Source organism: Octopus sinensis, linkage group LG11 (assembly GCF_006345805.1).
Source record: "Octopus sinensis linkage group LG11, ASM634580v1, whole genome shotgun sequence".
Lineage (NCBI taxonomy): Eukaryota > Metazoa > Mollusca > Cephalopoda > Octopoda > Octopodidae > Octopus > Octopus sinensis.
Genome location: NC_043007.1, coordinates 8,142,368 through 8,155,460, shown reverse-complemented (window position 1 = coordinate 8,155,460; position 13,093 = coordinate 8,142,368). Strand labels below are relative to the sequence as shown.

The following is a 13,093-nucleotide window of genomic DNA, read 5'->3' as shown; positions in this document are numbered from 1 at the left end:
TTCACATTTTGGTTAATATAACCCGATTTCATTCGGGTCTACTGGGGCCACATTTCATAAGATGAGGAATTTTGTTCTAGAGGTGATGCCTTTCATTTGAGGAAAAAAATAGTTGTCATGCAAACTTGCCAGCACTTTTAACATAGGTGTGCATATTTTCAGGTGAATCGACCGACTACGTAATGCACACATTATATATATATATATATATATGTATATATATGTGTGTGTGTGTGTGCATGCATTATATATACAAATGTATACAAATGAGATATATATCTGTATAAATTAAATTAGAGATAAAACCACTAATAGGCAAATCAAACAGTGAAAAACCAAAAACAAAAACATAAAAAAAATATAATATAGAAAATATATAAAATATAAAATAGAAAAATTTAAATTATTTAAATTGAAAATAAGAATTGTTAAATTATATTTATAATTTGTTTAAAAATATATATAACTATGAAAAAGTATGAAAAAGTTTAATATACATAAATACAGATATATACATTTTGTATATATACATTATATATAGAACACACACACACCCACACACACATACATTATATATACATATTTATATATAGAACACACACACACACACATATAAATGAACGCAAGAATATCTGATTCATAATATTTGTTCTCATGCTCGTGTGTTGTTGGTGACAGACAGATACTTAAAAGAACGCCGCCGAAGTGATGGGAACATAGGAAACAGAGTCAGTGAAAAAGAGAGGAAATAGCGAGAGTGACAGATACTTTAAATAACGGTAGTGGACTTCTCAAAGTTATAAATGGAGGGGAATAAGAGAGGGAAAGGAGGAAATAGCGTGAGTGAGGAAGATGGCCCCTAGCAACCACACCTTTTAAGATAGGGATTTCTAAGGTAGCCCACGAGCATCGTCACCTCATTCTACATGTCCCTGTAAATTTTGGAGCGAATCGGACGGGACCTAGTGGCATTGAAAGCTATCCAAGCGGTAAAAATGCATTTCAGTTTTATATATAGAGATTTATATATAGAGATATATGCATGTATTTTTATATATATATATATATATATATATTATATATATATATATATGAACACACATACCTGTGTGTGCGTGTAGTCATAAATAAATGTTCATATATACATATACATATATATATATATATATATATATGTATATATGTATGTATATATATATATATATATATATATATATCTCTTATTATAATATATATATAAATATTAGCTGAAGGTGACCCGCTCTACGTGCGGGTAAGAGTGTGGTTGTTACTTTCTGTTGCTTCCTTTCAGCATGTAAAAAGCACCATCCGAATGTGGCCGATTGCAGCGCCGCCTTGACTGGCTTCTGTGCCAGTGGCACGTATAAAGCACCAACCGATCGTTGCCGCTGCGAGCCCCCCCTGGCACCTGTGCTGGCGGCACGAAAAAAGCACCCACTACACTCACAGAGTGGTTTTCGTTAGGAAGGTCATCCACCTGTAGAAACACTGCCAGATCAGACTGGAGGCTGACGGCGAAAAAAGAGAGAGCTCGAGAAAGAAGATGATATATGAAAGAGAGGACGGGAAAATGAAATATTTTGCAATGTAAACATGATTTTTTTTAAGAGAAAGATTGTCATGATTGTGTGTTGGTGGTCGTGGTCGTGGCGATGATAATTATCATTAGGAAAAAGAGTGAGTGAGTGAGTGAGGAAGACATATACATAAGTTGTGGCAATGATAATTCTAGACCCCTTTTCACATTTTGATGAATAGAACCCGATTTCATTCGGGTCTACTGGGGCCACATATAGGTGTGTATGTGTGTGCACACTGTAGAAATTAAATTAGAGATAAAACCACTAATAGGCAAATAAAACAGTAAAAAAACAAAAACATAAAAATATAATATTAGATATATGTATATATGTGTGTGTATGTGTATGTGTGTGTGTGTTGACAGGTAGACAATAGAATGCGATGCGATGGAATATTTGTTTCTGTCTATGAACGCATACAGATACATGAGTAAAATGTATGGGAAGCTAAGAGATAGAGTGGGTGAAAATGTTCTTGGAAGAGAGGAAATAGCGAGAGAGTGATTTGAGGAAGACTTTACATTAAATAACGGGAGTGAGAGGGTGAATGGAGGAAATAGCGTGAGTGAGGAAGATGGCCCCTAGCAACCACACCTTTTAAGCTAGGGATTTGTAAGGTAGCCCATGGGCATCGTCACCTCATTCTACATGTCCCTGTAAATTTTGGAGCGAATCGGACGGGACGTAGTGGCATTGAAAGCGAACCAAGCGGTAAAAACTCATTTCAGTTTTATATATAGAGATATACATACCTGAACTATAACAGTCAATGGAAGGGAGGGAGACACTGAGGTCAAGAGGTGTGGGTTAATATACACAATAGGGAAGGGAAGGATTAGGTGGGAGAAGTGTGAAACAAGATGCATATTAAGACATTCAACTGACATTGGTTGTTAGCTGGCCTAAAGAGAATATTTAATTACTTAAGCATGTGTGTGTATGAATATATATATATATATATGTGCACACACGTGTGTGTATGAATAAATGTATGTACATATATATGTATATATATATATATATATAATATATATATATATATATATAAGTACATGCATAGTTGTATTGTTAAGAAAAGTGTTCCCTAACTCCGTGGTTTCTGGTTCAGTTCCATTGCACAACACCCCAGGCAAGTGCTTTCTATTATAGCTCCAGGCCAACTAAAGTCTTGTGAATGGTAAAGAGAAACTGAAAGAAGCCTGTTGTACATGCATATATTATATATAAGTACAGTAACACCTTGCCATATCGCGATTCACCCATCACACACTCAGTATGTTGCAGACTTTTCTGGATAATAGATGTAAATTTATATCACAGACTCCTCAGTATATCACGGGTTTCTGCGGCCGATATGTAGATTTTAATTATTTCTATGGTAAAATAAGCATTTTCACACCTAAAAATTGATAAATTAATTAATAAAAATAGAGCACAGCACTGCACTGTATAACATCTTAATTAGAAAATATTAAAAGAAAATATGTAGAGTACCATAGATGAGTAAACAAAGAATCCTTTTGCAATTATAACAAAATTAAAGATATACAAATTACGAAATGATGAAAAATATATTCAGTACTATTTCCATTTCACAGATTTTCACCTTTTGCAGAGGTTTTGGAACATAACACCCACAGCAGTCAAGGGATTACTGTATGTGCATTGTGTATGTGTATGTCCAGGCATGAATGTGTTAGTGTGTGCTCGTGTCTTAACATCATATGAGATTTGTAAACAAGCCTCACCTTCATACATGCAACACTGTTTGTTTCCGGTTTTTTTGAAAAACATGTCTGGCCAAGGTTAAATCTTACTTTAGTTGGAAAATCTGTCCCAGCAAATTTTGTCAGATCCATGCAAGCATGGAAAAGTGGACGTTAGAATAAAGATGATGATTATATGTGATCCACTGAAAGATTTTAGCTGTTGCTGTGTTTTAGCTATAACTATATTTATAAATTAATTAAATTAGATTAATTTATTAGACACATGAGACAGTTAAAAAGGTTTATTATGCCAATGAGGTTGTATAATATACATGAATATCTTTATAGCTGTCTCATGCATTAAACAAATTAATTTATTTCTGTATTTAATTCATTTAATCTAATTAAATTATCAATGTAGTGATAGCTAAAATCCTTGGGTATATCCCATAGTAAATGTTAGTGCATGTGTGAGTAGGGATTTGAGAGACAGAAACTGAAAGAAACCTGCTATACACACACACATACATATATATATATATATGCATATATATATGTATATATATATATATATATCATACTTAAAGCAGATACACCACTGAAAGCCTTATAAACTCATACCAAGATAGCATCTCTTATAAATGTATAGTGTTAAAAAGCTCAGAAATATATCAGTGACAAACACAAATCATCCAATTTAGATAGTTATGGCCAGTCCATAGAGTTACCCAGGGTTTCACATCTGTAAAGCACTTAGCTTTATACACGTCTCATGAGACCCTAAAGCCTAAAGCCAAATGCTTTATGGACGCATAAACCTTAACCCCGAGTAACCCTATGAACTGGTCATTACTATCTTTATCTAAATACTCTACTGCTCTATATCTTAGAGTGCACTTCTCTTCTGGATTTATGAGTTACTAATGATGTATGTATGTATGTATGTAGTCTTAATGCACACACACACACACATATATATATATATACACATACATTTCTTTATTCCCACGGGGGGAGGGGGGCTAAACAGAGGGGACAAACAAAGACAGATAAAAGAATTAAGTCGATTAGATTAACCCCAGTGTGTAACTGATACTTATTTAATCGACCCCAAAAGGATGAAAGGCAAAGTCAACCTCGACAGAATTTGAACTCAGAACGTAACGGCAGATGAAATACCTGTTTCTTTACTACCCACAAGGGGCTAACCACAGCGGGGACAAACAAGGACAGACATAGGTATTAAGTCGATTACATCGACCCCAGTGCGTAACTGGTACTTAATTTATCGACCCCGAAAGGATGAAAGGCAAAGTTGACCTCGGCGGAATTTGAACTCAGAACGTAACGGCAGACAAAATATGGCTACGCATTTCGTCCGGCGTGCTAACGTTTCTGGCAGCCTGCCGCCTTTATTTATATGTATCCATACAAATGTGTATATGTAGAAGTACATGGAACTAGATATCATCTCATTTGTGTTTTCTTATAATTGATTGTCTAATTAGAATTTAGTGAACAGAATGTTCATTTCTTTAAATTCTTCTTTGCAGTATGTCTACATTTTTGTAGTCATATAACATATTTTATGAGAACATTCAAATACAAAGAAAGAAGAAAGCAAAATGAGAAAAGGAAAAAAAAAGAAAAAGGGGGAGGGTAAAGTAGTGGAAGAGAGTTGAAGAGGTGGGGGCAATAGGCTACATATCCCAGAATAAATGGGATGTAACAACCACTCCATCTTTCAGGGCTCATTTCTCCGATGGGCCACTGTTATCCCTACTTTGCAGAGGAAATCAGTAGTGTGGGGTCCTAGAACACCCGAGGTCTCAACAGTGACCAGCACAAAATAATAGCGGTCAATCAGGTTGCCGTATTTATCGATCTTTCTCTCCTCTGCATTACAGGCAGCAATACAAGGTTTTGGCAGCAGAAGCTGCAAGATTGGAGCCAGAGACCACATTGCTGCATGTCATGTCCCTGACTAGAGATCCGTTTCCTTCAAAAGAGAAGAAGGTTATCCCATCAGGGCGTTCTTTTTAATTCAATAAATTTCTTTTTATAAATTTAATGGTTTTCCATATTCCCAGAAGAAATTGCTTACCTGAAAATTTGGTTCGTTTATGATGTTGAAGAGTTCTATACAGGTAGTGTCTGTACAATGATCCCTCAAATCCAAGATCCTCAGAAGGTGTTGATACGATGCATTTGAGACAGATTTGCAACTGGAAGAAGCAATGACTTTATTGTGTATCTTCACAGCTGTCTGGAATCGTGGGTTGTGGAATAAAACTGAGAGCTGATAGAGATCTTTCTTCATATCCGGCTGATTTTCAAAATAATTTTCTGATTGTTGCAAAAATCCAATCAAATCAACAACATCTGTGAGGAAACAAACAGAAATTAAATCATCAGGGAATTGAATTAATTGCCTAGTTATTTCTTAATTCCATTCATTTATCTTTTCTGTTGACTATCCCTGGAAGGGTTGTGGGAATACAGTCCCTAGGAAATGGTTTCATAGGGTCCTATCAGAAGCAACCATCCTTAGACTTTCCAGATGGAATTCCTAAGTGTGACCAAACTAAGCATATTCTCCAATTATTTTGTTCTTGATTAGCTCAGCTTAAAGAATCTGTCTGCTGATTCTTTCCGGTAACATTCTAATCACAAGTCTGTAATGCCAGAGCTGAGACTGCTCAAAGCAGAGAAGTAGTGGCCTGACCCAGAGAGACACCCTGATCTCCAAGCTATGCACCCTGTTCAGTAATTAAGCATGATATTTTACTTATGAGCAGCAAATTAGCAGAGTTGTTGGAGCATTGGATAGAATATCTCACAGTATTTGTTCGAATTCTCTGTGATCTGAGTTCAGATTTTACCAGGGTCAACAATGTTATTTATCCTTGGGGTGTCAATAAATAAGTATCAATCCAAAGCCTTGGATTAGTGATGCCTTGTGATACTTGCTCTGGTTCTTTGCATTCTGAGATCAAATCCACCACCAGCAGCCCCATGGCCTACTTGGGTGAAAATTTTGAAAATAGTGAAGAATTTAGTAAAATAAACTGGGATCTAAGATGAAATTTTGATAGGTTTTTGCTTGAGATCTTTTTAAAACGAAAAAAGTTTGTACATCAAAACCAGGAGCAGTCTTGGATGAGGTGAGGGTGAAGGTGGGCAATTTGAAGAGGTTTAAGACAGCTTGGTCATGGTTGGAATGGCTTTGATCGTAAGCCTGCATGATCAGATCTGACCAGGAGCTCAACAACAACAACTTGAAATTTATAAACAAAAGTAACATTGTATATTTGACAAATATTTCATGGTTTTGTGATTCTGAGGGGTTCTTAACTTTCAAGTATAGTTTGGCAAAGAACAAACTCTGCCATGCACAAGACAAAAATTCACCTTGTGTTTCTGAAATACAGGAAACTCTGCCTTTTGTGGGGAAACCATACCACAGAGGCATTTGGGAGGAAGAGATGGAAATATTCTAAGCTGGTGGAATTATGTCAAAACAAAGTGTTACAAGGTGTGTTCCCACAGAGATGGGATGCAGAGGGTTCACAAATGAGTCCAGCTGCAGAGCAGGGTTGTGGAGTTGAAACAAAAACTGTTGCTACTGGCAATTTGCTGATTGGGAATTGTCAACAGAAAGTCACAGTTTTTGCTCAAGTGATTTCATGTGAAAACATCACACACACACACACACACACAATATATACATACACACACACATATATATATATATACACATACACACAAGCACACACATGCATGTGCACGATTGGCTTCAATATAATTTCCATAATCGTTAGCACGCCAGGCAAAATGCTTAGCGGTATTTTGTCTGCCATTACATTCTGAGTTCAAATTCTGCCAAGGTCGACTTTGCCTTTCATCCTTTTAGGGTTAATAAATTAAGTATTGGAGTCGATGTAATCGACTTAATCCTTTTGTCTGTCCTTGTTTGTCCCCTCTATGTTTAGCCCCCTGTGGGCAATAAAGAAATAAATATAGTTTCCAGCTAACAATTCCACTCACAAGGAATTGGTCAACCTGGGTTTACAGCACAAGACATTTGTCAAACTAAATCTGAACCCAAAGCCATGCAGATTCTACCCTTATTTTGCTTATTGCAAGCAGGGAGGTGGGGGTGGGGTGGACGAAAGCCATCCATGACAGGGTTTCTAAGGCTGGTGAGAAAAAGAGAAGTTATCTGCACACTGAAATCCTGACTTGATTGCTTGCAACAGAATGAATGCCAAGGAGCAGGTGGTAGTAGTGCTAAGATAGGAGATGGATTAGACTTACCATCCACATAGGCCACAGCAAGATTTGAACTCAGAACATAAGAAGCAAAGAACAAATGTTGCCAGGCATCCCAGCTGATACGCTGATAAATCTCCCAATCCACCATTTAAGATTCGTAATTTATTTATTAACACCAGAATGATGAATAGCAAAGTTTATTCTTGGTGGGATTTGAATTCAGAATGCAAGAAGGTGGAATAAATACCACAAGGCAGTTTGGCCAACTGCTTTATCAACTCATTACCCCTGTATCAACGACAGCAGTGGATGGCTCATAAAAACTGATTTGGATCAAGATGATCCATCAAACCCATGCCAGGATGGAAAGCAGAAGTAAAACAATTATTTATTTCTAAACTAGGTACAAGGTTTGTCAGCTTGATGGAGATGATGGTAATTTAAGATCAATCCCCACCATCCACCCCACCACCACCTTTACCAGTAATTGGCTTGTGATACACTTTACTGCCTACCCCTCTACTCCCCAGAAATATGAAAGAAAGCCAAATCGATCCTCAGCAGGATTTGAACTCAGAACGTAAATAAAGAGACTATACTAGGTTTAAATGTAAATTGATGACAACAAGACAGACATCCAGAGATGATAGAGACAGGAAGGAAGGAGCAAAATACGATGATTTGGAGATGAAAATACAGTGACTGCTTCTCCTGCCACTATCATTATTATTATTATTATGAGTCAGGAGTGACAGTCATCTGTGGATGAGTGTCTTGGTAACACTAACTGCTTTATGGGCCTGTGGGGTCATGTGATAACTTAGAAACCCTCTCAACTCTCTCACCTTCTGACTCAGCAAAACTCCAGAATGTGAGAGTGAAAGGAGGAGGAGAACTTCACCAGTATTTAACTGGTACTCATTAAACTGAAACAACATAAAGTGGAGTACCCTGCTCAAGGACACAGTATGCTACCCACTCCAGGAATTGAACCTATGACATTGTGACCATGAACCAAGCACCCTAACCCAAAGGCCACTACCACAAGTGTTACTACTACTACTACCACCACCAATAATTCTCCTACTACCAGTGTTATTACTACTACTAGTTTACTACTATATCTAGTCTTACTACTACTACTACTGCTAATAAAAATAATAATAATAAAGTGTGTAATTAAAGCATTAAGCAAATGGTAGTATCTAGCTGGATTATATAATAAAACGAAGTCAGAGTCAAGTATTGGGGGGGGGGGGCATAAAGCATAATGAACAATGTGAAGAGACAGCAGCACTACTAATTACATATATAGTAATTAGTCGAAAGAAAGACTAACAGCTGCACAAGCACACACACACACACACACACACACACACACACACACTAACATATCAGAAAACTTTCACTCATTACAGTAGTAATCTATCGAATGCATTTTTAATTAATTAAGGGCCCAATCCCCACCTCACTTCCTACTTTCCGCTATGTTTTGTAGTAAGAGTACGAAAATCATGCACGCACACGCGTACCTACAAATTAATGTATTCTTACAAAACAGCATTTTCACCTGGCCTAATCTTCTTTGGTGATTAGCTTCCATAGAGAAGATTAAAATGTCACCACCGCCACCACTGTCATCATCATCATCATCATCGGCAACAATCTTACAACATCATCATTATCAATAATTAACTACCTTGTAATAATATCTTTCATTAATTCACCACCAGGTGTCACAATGACATGATTACATGTCTACTTAGTCTACGATACAACGGGGTGGGGGTGATTACTATTCTGAAGAGAAACTATTCTACCTCTACACTGAAGTTATAACTATTATCCATTTACTGTGAAACTGCTGTGCATGTGTGTACGTGCATGCATGCGTGCTCGTAGGTAAAATACTGATCTTCAATCTAATCTCTTCCAACTCCAGATTGTTTTAATCTTTATGTCAGAAGGGAAGGAAGTTCCCATGACTTATCCCAGGGTCTCCAAGACTGGCAAAAGGAAGGGAGGATGGAAGGTTCCCGCAAACTAGAAACTTGGCTCAAATACTAGTATCAGAGTGGACTCTGCTAAAAGAACCCAAGGTGTCAGGTTGTGGTGTTCAACCAGGCAATGGGTAAAGTCTACAATCCAAGCAGAGCACAGCAGGATTTGAAATCAGAACACAAAAGAACCGGAAGATATACAACAAGACTCACAGTCCAACATTCTTACAGAATCACAAATCCACCCACCTTGGATTGGTACTTGTTTTTATTAACCCTGAAAGTATGAGAAGTGAAGCTGACCTTGGCAGGATTTGAACTCTGAGGGGAGACAGTTGGAACAAACACAGCAAAGCAGCCTGTCTGATGCACTAACAACTCATCAGCAACATGCTATGTTGGCAAACAATCTTTACTCCTAAGTACTGTTGCTGAATATCTCTTGTTGTGAAATTTAAAAATAGTAATTTTCTAATTTATAGATCAGTGACTAGTTGTCACTTTGAAAACTATATATTTCGAATGGGAATTTGGCAGCGCTACCTCTAGCCGAACAATTATTCTGTGCTGATGAAGGGAAATTATCCAGAAATCACGATACACAGATATTGTTTTGAGCTGAGTGGGGGCGCTAGATTCTCTTGTTTGAAAATATAAGGACACAGATCATGTTGTATAGCCAGCTGGAGGCAATGTCTCCTGGGGCTAAATTACAGCAACATTCGTCCTAAACCAGGACTGCCATGTTATGTTGGCAAACAATCTTTACTGTTGCTGAATATCTCACATGAGATTTTAAAATAGTAATATTCTAGAATGAGAATGGTTTATACAGATTCAAAGAATGAAGTCAATGGATTTCCATTTGTTTCAAAGATGGACATTCCATCACTTGATCCACAGAAAAAAAATCTACTCATTGAACCAAGCTATTAACCTAATTTTTAAAGATGAAATAGATCTTAATATGCTTTGATCTTCATTATATTTATGTTGCAATACAGATGGAATGATAAAAAAAATTTGTTTCCTTTTTAACCACAAAGCACAAAAGTGGCTGTGTGGTAAGAAGCTTGCTTCGCAACTACATGGTTCTAGGTTCAGTCCCACTGCATGGTGCCTTGGGAAAGTGTCTTCTATTATAGCTTCGGGCTGACTAAAGCCTTGTGAGTAGATTTGGTAGACGGAAACTGAAAAAAGGCCCATCATATGTGTGTCTCCCCCATCGCTTGACAACTGATGTTGGTGTGTTTACGTCCCCGTAACTTAGTGGTCGGCAAAAGAGACCGATAGAATAAGTACTATGCTGACATGGAATAAGTACTGGGGTTGATTTGTTCAACTAAAGGCGATGCTCCAGCATGGCTGCAGTCAAATGACTGAAACAAGTAAAAGAGTAAAAAACTGAGGTTGAATACACAAAAAAGTTATAATTGTACTAACTACAACTCATTGCCATATCACTAAATGGTTGTTGTTGAATTTTTACCTGTCCTGTGTATCACAGGTGATACTCAGGGCATATTTCTCAGGCATCCAAGCATCACATATCACACACATTCCCAATGTTTTCAACTACCAGAGAAACTTGGGGTTTAGGAAAGTACAGCTTTATATTTCTCAGAACACGTGAAACGAATTCTGTTGTGTCTGGGGAGGGTCATTCTGTTTTAGTGCCTTATAATTTAACACACTCAATGGTAAAATTTCCACTCATTTCCTTCTTTTTCTAAAATTTTCATTGTGTCTTGCAAAAAAAATAAAGGAATTGAGTGGAAATTTTACCGGTGAGTGTGTTAAATTATAAAGCACTAAAAGAGAACGACTCTCCCCAGACACAACAGAATATGCTTCAACACACGAACTCACATAAAGAATTTTGCAAACCAAATCCAAAAACGAAATATGAAACAAAGACTAATTGAACGTTTGAAAATATTTATGGACTTTTAAGATAAACTTGGTGTTTCCTTTACAACTCTCACATAACTACCTAAAACTACATACATCTTATCCACTTAAGAGCGGATATTTTAAATCTGGTTTCGATAATCATAACCTACTTAGTTTTAATCCATTTTGTAACCATATTTCTGTTGAAAATAATGATGAATTTAGTAAAGTAAGTTTGTCCTAATTAATCTGGTGTTTAGAACTTAATTTAACATGATTTTTTTTTTATAGGAGATCATTTTAAACATGAAATGTTTATTGTAGGACCAGCAGTGGTCTCCAGTAGGCTAGAATCCGAAGAATCTCAAATGATTAGAAAAATGTTGTTGTTATGATTTAGGTCAGTCTGGACAGAGCAAAACTATGATCAAAAACATTCTAGTTCTAACTATCCCCTCCTTTTAAGGCGGCGAAATGGCAGAAAAGTTGGCATGCTGGGCAAAATGCTTAGCAGTAATTCTTCTGTTTTTACGTTCTGAGTTCAAATTCTGCCAAGGTTGACTTTGCCTTTCATCCTTTCAGGGTTAAGTTAAGTACCAGCTGCATACTGGGGTCGATCTAATCGACTGACCTCCTCCCTACAAAATTTGGAGCCTTGTGCCTAGAGTAGAAAAGAATTATTCCCTCTTTTTTAAACATAACAGTGTGATTTGAAGGAATTTTGACTGTTATTTCTAGCTGGTCAAGAAACCACTTAGATGCTCTCTGATTGACTCACCATCAAGAACATGGTATGTATATGCACTCATATCTAAAACTTACAGAAAACAAGACACACAGACATGGGCTGGCGTAATGATGTGATTAAGAAGAAGTTTACTCTGCGACCACATTATTGTATATTATATATAACGACTGTCCTAATACACCACACTGCACCTTGGTTAAATGTCAACTGCAGACACCAGTGGATCAACGATTCCTCGTTTAACGTCCGCTTTCCATGCTAGCATGGGTTGGACGATTTGACTGAGGACTGGCGAACCAGATGGCTGCATCAGGCTCCAATCCGATCTGGCAGAGTTTCTACAGCTGGATGCCCTTCCTAATGCCAACCACTCTGAGAGTGTAATATTATATACATACAAGAGAACAGTTATATTTATCATAAAGTTCAGGTTGACTGGAAGCTCAGGTTTCACCTGACAGCTTATTCAACCAATCAACACACACACACACACAGACATATACATGTCAGTATGTGTGTATCTGTGTCATTGTATGGTTTTACCAGTGTGAACCAGGGTTATCAAGTTACATTACTTTATGGGGAGAAAAATGACTTTGCCTTTCACAAACGGAGATAAATAAAATAAACCCCCCTAAAATCATAATGATCATTTGATTGCGGCCATGCTGGAGTACCACCTGTAGTCAAGCAAATGACCCCAGGACTTTTTGTAAGCCTAGTACTTATTCTATCGGTCTCTTTTGCCGAACTGCTAAGTTTGCTAAGTTGTGGGGATGTAAACACACCAGCATCAGTTGACATACGATGTTTGGGGGCAAACACACACATGTATATATACAATGGGCTTCTTTCAGTTTCCGTCTA

The 13,093-nt window shown here is 37.1% G+C and overlaps 1 protein-coding gene across 5 annotated transcripts in view; it reads right to left on the bottom strand.

The window, feature by feature from the left end:
- The window catches only part of LOC115217207 (MAGUK p55 subfamily member 5-like), a 140,476-nt gene that overhangs the window by 51,577 nt on the left and 75,806 nt on the right, over positions 1-13,093 (bottom strand). For all 5 annotated transcript variants that reach the window (XM_036507045.1, XM_029786847.2, XM_036507046.1 and 2 more), the window contains one exon: positions 5,415-5,692. In XM_036507045.1, coding sequence (XP_036362938.1) covers positions 5,415-5,692 — 278 coding nt within the window. The remainder of the gene's footprint in view (positions 1-5,414; positions 5,693-13,093) is intronic.